This window comes from Arachis ipaensis, chromosome B07 (genome assembly GCF_000816755.2).
Source record: "Arachis ipaensis cultivar K30076 chromosome B07, Araip1.1, whole genome shotgun sequence".
NCBI classification, from domain to species: Eukaryota; Viridiplantae; Streptophyta; class Magnoliopsida; order Fabales; family Fabaceae; genus Arachis; species Arachis ipaensis.
Window position 1 is genome coordinate 9,691,239 of NC_029791.2, and position 7,314 is coordinate 9,698,552.

Consider the following 7,314-nt stretch of genomic DNA (forward strand, 5'->3'; position numbering starts at 1 on the left):
TAAGCCAAACTTTAAACTTTTAACTTTATTACTTTAAAACTTAATCAGTTTTTTTTATATATATATATATATACTGTAAGTTAACGGTAAAAAAATTTTTTGTTCGGTTAAAAATAGATTTTATTTCTCTATAAAACTGAAGATTATTTTAATAAAATCTAATTATAACATAAAATTAATTTTTTTTAACATATTGTTTTTAATCATAGCATTTCGAAAATAAATACTAAACACCCAAAATTTGGAAATTTTTCAAAAAAAAAAAATTTATTCTGATTAATACCAATGGTGATAATGGTAGAAAGAATAAATTTTAAACTTAAATTTAAAATCAATTAGACAAAAACATTTAAACATAAATTTAATTTTTTTTACTATTTAGATAAAACTACACAAACAAAATTAAAAAAATTTAATTACATTATTTTTTTTAACTTATTTCCTGATTAAATTTTCTATAGATTAACTTACTTCTACGATTAAAAGAGAATTATTACCGTACCTTGTATGCAAATGAAAGGATTCGATCGAATTACCAAATGAATGAACTACTTTAAATAGCAGCAGTAAGACGTAAACATTTCTCTCAAACGCGCCACCACTGCGCGTAGGGGAAAGAAAACCCAATGCAGCCTCCTTTTAATCGCTCTTTCTCTTTCTCTCTCTAGACCTCGTCGAAAGCACCACCATGACCACATCTCCCTGAAAACAAAGAACACAACTTCACACACAAAAACCAACGTCACAAAATCCATATATAAACAGAAAGAAAAGAAATAACAGATAAGCATTAATCTAAGCACCAGATTGAAACGACTCGGTCGTAGTAGTTGTGGTTATGGGAGAGTTGACTCAGGCGGCGGAAGTGTTCTCGGCGGCGCCTCAGCACCGGACTCAGCAAGTGTGGAGAGCGCTGCTGAGCTGGCTGGCCTTCTTCTTTCAGATCTTCTTTCAGATTATCAGAACCCTCGGTCACTACCCTCTCCTCTCTCTCTCTTCTTCCAACAATAACAACACCACTTCCTTTAAGCCTCTTCCTTCTGTTGAGCTTCATGACCATGACGAACAAGAACAGCAACTTGCCTCAGCCGCACTTGATATCACTGCCGCCTCCGTTGATTACTCCCCTTCCGATCGCCTCCAAAGATTCACGGTATCTTCATCGAACTTCGATTTTTATTTTTTGTTATTGTTCATTTTTTGAATTTTGACTTTGTTCGTTAGGTTTCAACTCAATGATACGATGTCTACTCGTTTGCTGCATAAATAAGTGGAAACCGGATTTTTGAAGGAGTTAATTTCTGTTATGTAGAATAAACTGCTCGAAATGCTTGTTTTCCTTTGAGAATTTTAGGTTATTTGTTTATTTCAAAGTTTTGTTTTAAAGTTTGAGTAGTTTGTGAGGGTCTGAATCGATGGAGAACAAGTTAAGGTGTGATGATCTGAGGATAAATTTGTCTCTGAGGGAATATGGTTGAGAAAAATGGAAAGAAAGATAGCTTGAGTTGCACTTTGGTTGGTGCTGTTGGAATTGCAAGGGTTATTGGAATACTTGCTGGATGCAGATGATGACTTCTTAGCTGTGTGTATATTACATGAGTGATTCTGTGGTCAAAGTGCAGCAGAAAGAATATTTGTGCGTTTCATATGAATATCATGTGCTTTGACTTTTTGGTTTGTTGTTCAAGCTTGATGTGCTTGACTCCTTGTGGAAGGAGAATCTGATACCACACGCAAGAAGAGCATCCATGTTTAATGATTTCCCATTTTTCTCGGTTGCTGCTAAGATTACTTGCATTCTTTGTGTTCTTTTGCCTGTTGTCTGGTCTTTGCACTGTTTTCTGTCCCCTGCTTTCTAGTTTAGTTTTGAAACAAATATCTGGAAGTTCTGGTTTCAATTTACCACAGATAAGGTGATTGGCATGGTTGTGTTGAGTGTTGATTGCTGCAACATGTGAAATTGTCAGTTTCTGTCATCTTACAAGGGTTTTGGAAGCATCTGAGATGAGAAAACAAAATATGGAAGCTGTTTTTAGATGCCCTTTCTTGTTTGATGGCATTTCAGGCATGACTAGAGGAGCTAATTGTTTATCACTGACTATATGGGAAGGAGGTCACTTGTCCTACTACCATGTTCCCATTCATGCCCCACCAATAAAAATTGGAGGTGTCTATTTAAATTTTTCATTTATTATTAATTTGGTGATTTTCTATGTTTCTTTTTAACTAGTGTCCAATTTTTATTGATGGGGACATGAATGGAAACATGGTAGGGGGCCGGATGTAAGGTGTGGATGTCCTGGCTTCTGTTGCTTTGTCTTAGATTGAGTGAATGTTGTCACAACATATGAATTTTGCCTTGAAGCTAAAATTCTATCATGCTATGTATTATAGCAGAGGCATGTTACCCTTTGCATGTACTTGCAAATACCAAAATACTGGTAGAGAGCACATATATAGGACACTAATATGTGGTTGAAGTCCTAGAAATAACTTTCGAGTATGAGGTGCAGAGTTTTTTATTTTCAACATCTAATGAATAAATTTTATGTTTTGAATTCGTTAATAGAAGTGGAAAACAGGCCAGAAGGAAAGGTGTTACATATATAGGACACTAATCTTTCTGCTGTTCTCTCTTACTACTTCCTCCCCGCCCCCAAATTCTAATGGTCCAATTTTATGATAAACATTCTGTTATTGCACGTGCAATTGTAGGTAGTGCTCGACTTGGATGAAACATTGGTATGTGCATATGAAACATCAAGTTTGCCAGCTGCACTGCGTTCTCAAGCAATCGATGCTGGTTTGAATTGGTTTGAGCTGGAATGTGTATCATCAGACAAGGTATGGTCATTTTAGAACTTGTATCCCAATTGTTAATCCACAGCAAGAAAATATTAAATACTTGCTTGGGCATGTTGGATTTCAAGGAGGGAGAAGGGAAACCAAAAATCAATTGCGTTACAGTCTTCGAACGCCCTGGGTTAAAAGAATTTTTATGTCAACTTAGTGAATTTGCTGACTTGGTGCTGTTTACTGCTGGTCTTGAAGGTTTGCCCCAAAATATTAAGCTGCGCTCATTTATCTTATCTTTTTGGGAATCATTTTTAACCTTCTCAGGTCTATATGCCTTTAAATTTCACAGGTTATGCTAGACCTCTTGTTGACAAAATAGACTTGGAAAATCGGTTTAGTTTACGACTTTATCGGCCTTCAACAATTAGCACGTAAGTGCTCTGTCTTGTATCCAGGCACCTATATTTGATTTGTTATTATAATCCATTTAATCTTAATTTATGATGCTATAGTGTCAATGTTTTTTTTCTGGTTTGATCCTATGTGTTCATGTTCCATTCTGTCTTCTTTATAAGTTGGAGTGGAGATCACCGACTCTTGGCAATACTGATAAAACATCCTCGTGGTCACTGATATTTGGTGCACTCATATAATACCTTTTTTTTTTTCAATTTGATGAGTATAACTACATATGTTCTGTATAGTTAAATGGATAATGCTTTGGTGCCATTTATAGAAAAGCTTTATATAAATTTTATTCTCTTTTATTCACACATTTACTAGTGAATTAATGTTTTTGAAATTACTTTGACATCTATACTCTTTGTGTTAATATTTATGATGTTTACTTTGTTGACCAAAATATTTTCAAGTCTTTAGGATTGGTGATTTGTTTGGTATGTGTAATGTTGCCTATACCTATTTTTCAAAGCTGTAATGGATAAATATTTTTTTGCTTGGATAAAAATATGTATTGGATAAAGTTGTAAGGGCTGGCTTTTGAAATTGTTATCATTTTTAGTTTAGTGGGATTGTTATTACCATGAACTTAAGAGCTCTATTCAGACCCCTAGCTGACCCAACCACTGAATTATGCTCAGGAGTCTTGTCAACTTCACTTGATTTTATGAATTGTGGCTAAGTAAAATTGACTAGTATTTCAAGCTCTGTTGTCTGAACCTGATACTAATGTAACTTTATGCACTCTTCACTTGCATTTTTGTCAAGTCTCAACTCGTTTTCATACAGCACGGTAACATTCATCGTTAAATTTACTTCAGGGAATACCGGGAACATGTCAAGGATCTTACGTGCATATCAAAGGATCTAAGCCAGATTGTTATTGTAGACAACAATCCCTTCAGCTTTTTATTGCAACCAGTGAATGGTATTCCATGCATTCCATTTTCTGCAGGACAACCACATGACACACAGGTGCAAAGATCTTTGCTATTTAACATTAAAATTTAAAATCCTCAAAGCCAAAATATAATAACTTAAAAAATCTCCCATATCAAATTGTTATGATTTACTCACTATCCCATCTGCATTTGGCATGTTTATCAGCTACTAGATGTCATTCTTCCACTTCTAAAGCAACTTTCTGAGCAGACAGATGTAAGACCTTTGCTCTATGAGAAGTTCCACATGACTGATTGGTTCCAGAAGCAGGGGATTCCAGCTACCTGTTGGACTTTGTAGGACTATATTATTTACCATCAAGCTACTTTTTTCTCCTTTTGCCTCTTTCTTTTTTAATGTGAAATGCTTAGTTATATTGCTGGAAAAGCAGCCAGTCATTGGAAGTAATAGTATTTTTGTATAGCATCAATTTGTTTCTGGTGCATCCAGAGGTTTCAAATGCTGCTTCTTGAAAGTACACCATTTATGTATGTAGTAGATTGCTAAAATTCTAATTATTGTTTATAGGCTTGCAATTTGTTGGAAAAGTATCTCCTTATTCTCTTGTAAAATTATCCTATCAATAATTATTAGCCGTTCCCACTGATTTTGTTTAGTCAGGATCAAATGCTTTATTGAGTTTGACAATAGGAAATGCAAATTACTTGTACAAGAAGACACAGCATGTTACTTGTTAGTATTGAACTTTCTAAACTAATGATCTTTGATCAATCAGCATAAATAATTAAATATGATCCCTGCAGGTAATTTTAGGTTGGTAATTATTTTATTTTATCTTATTTGTGATTAACTAGCTTTGTAATATTAAGCTGCTCAAAATACTATGGCATAAATGGGAGATTTTATTTTATTTAGGGTACATTTTTGGTTGGGGCCATAAAAGGTGAAATTTTCGTAAATGAACACCAAGCATATTTTTACACATGAAATTTATTTTTATCCCCTACCAAACATACCCTAATTATTCTGTTAGTTCCTTAAATGTTGAAAGGTATGTGGCCCTTAAATTTTGACTACTCTAATTTGATTTCACACCGTACTTAGTTATGTACAAAAATATACCTAATCTTTTGAATAGATGCAACCCCAGAAAGTTTTCAAACTAGGACATTAAATATCAGTCACGTCATCTTCTAAGAGTTAAATTGTTCATATTTGAACGGATGAAGATGGAGAGATTGATGTATTAAAAAAGCTAATGGCAGAGTCAACTAGATTTAAATGTAACCTTTATACACTTATGAAGATGGTATTTGATCAGTACCACTAGGGAACCTAAATCTCAAGTCTACAAAATTTAATGCAAACATGTATATGGGTAGCATAAAATGATAGTTTTTGTAAGTTCTTTAACGTATGGAATAGTACTACAGGATATATATTTGATGGTAGTTACATAATTATCATTCATAGTACATTAATTTCTTTGGAGATATGAGATGCCCTCAAGTTCATTCAACCACAAATAGTTGATTCTCTGGCCTAACCATCTACATTAGAAAAGGATCAATCTGTAAATCTGCAAGCTGGGAGCACTTCTATGGATTTAGGCATGTAGCACCACCCCAGTGAAGGATAGGAATACAATTCTTCTCACCCTTTTGCATAATCCTAAATTTAATGTGAATAAACAATAAGAAATAGGATAATATTATTCATACACCAAGAATATTTTATACCTATATAAAATTACGGGTATTAATAAAAAAAAAAGTAAAACTTGTTTCAAACTAGTTGCCAGCTTGGCCTGTCCCTAATAAAGCTCTATTCAGATTCCACTATATATAATATAGGAAGCATTTCAAGTGCACCAGGGACTACTGGTGCACCACCAGTTATTTTAACCGTTGATTTCAATTAATATATATTATATATTTTTTTTATAATTCAGATCAACGGTTAAAATAATTGGTGCACCGGTACTCCCGGTGCACTTGAAATGCTTCCTATAATATATCCCTATTTACATTGACAAAAAGGAGCTGAAACTACATGAATCCCTTTTCATTTTCATGGTTACACTTTCTACATAGTTCTTCTTCTTCTGGCATAAATTTTAGTATACAGAATGTCTTGTCTCCTTTGGACTTTACAAGCAACTTTTCATGTTCCTTACCATATCTTTTGTGTTTGGTACTTGAATATGACGATAAATAAAAATCTAAAAATAAATGTTAATTGGACATCAAATATGATCCAATAAAAATAATGAATATTAAAGTTTGAGTGTTAAAATGAGGATAACACCAAAAATTAAAAATAATAATAATATGTGTATTAACATTTAACATAGTACGATAATTTAGATGTTTGAAAAAAAAAGATATCATATTATTATTTATAAAACCATTGATCCCGCGTGATCTGTGTTTGGATTACATAATAATAATGCAGACATGTTATTGGCGAGGTAATAAACAAATGAAAAATTTTGCACACTAATTAATTATATGACTTGTAGATTAATATAGGTAGATTGCACTGAATTTGGATTGTAAAGTGTATATATATGTCAAACATGTTTTGCCTTTTACATTATTTAATTATTTTTTGTTTTGTGAATAACATATTGTCATAATTAATTAATTAATTAATTAATTAATTAATTAATTAATTTGTATTTGTCATTGTAGTAAGCTTTTCAAGTAGCCATGATTGTTGCACTTACAGCACATATACAATGTTTCCAGCACTTGAGAATTAATAATTAATCCTTATATATGCTTTTTTGACTGGTTTTTATTTTTGACCATTGTATCTTTTTTTTTTTTAATTTATTATTCTTATTTTTGTCCTCCTATTTTTCTTCCTTGTATTACAAAATAAATTGGTGAAAATGTAATATATTTATTAGTTATTTTTCCTTTTACTTTTGATATGTGTAGTGTTTGAGAACAACACACTAATATTTTATTCACACATCTTTGTGGCTGCATAGAATATTTCTTTAAGGCTGCATTTGTTTTTTGGATTGGAATTGGGACTGAGTGCCTGTGATTGAATATTATATTTGATGATTAAAGATTAAAATTAAAATTTTATTTTTGGACATAAAATTTTAATTTTTTTAATACTTCTAAAAAATAAAGACACATG

At 32.5% G+C, this 7,314-nt stretch overlaps 1 protein-coding gene across 1 annotated transcript; it reads left to right on the forward strand.

Moving 5' to 3' along the window:
• LOC107609219 (CTD nuclear envelope phosphatase 1 homolog) lies at window positions 585-4,810 on the forward strand. Its single transcript, XM_016311092.2, has 6 exons — window positions 585-1,153; window positions 2,716-2,844; window positions 2,931-3,051; window positions 3,146-3,227; window positions 4,077-4,230; window positions 4,363-4,810. Exons 1-6 carry the CDS (start codon window positions 839-841, stop codon window positions 4,495-4,497), a joined length of 936 nt encoding a protein of 311 aa, XP_016166578.1. The 5' UTR covers window positions 585-838; the 3' UTR covers window positions 4,498-4,810.

Coding starts and splice junctions, on each gene's coding strand:
- LOC107609219 (XM_016311092.2), top strand. CDS start 839: ATGGGAGAGTTGACTCAGGCGGCGGAAGTGTTCTCGGCGGCGCCTCAG. Junction 1,154..2,715: donor ATCGCCTCCAAAGATTCACG/GTATCTTCATCG, acceptor GTGCAATTGTAG/GTAGTGCTCGACTTGGATGA. Junction 2,845..2,930: donor AATGTGTATCATCAGACAAG/GTATGGTCATTT, acceptor TTGGATTTCAAG/GAGGGAGAAGGGAAACCAAA.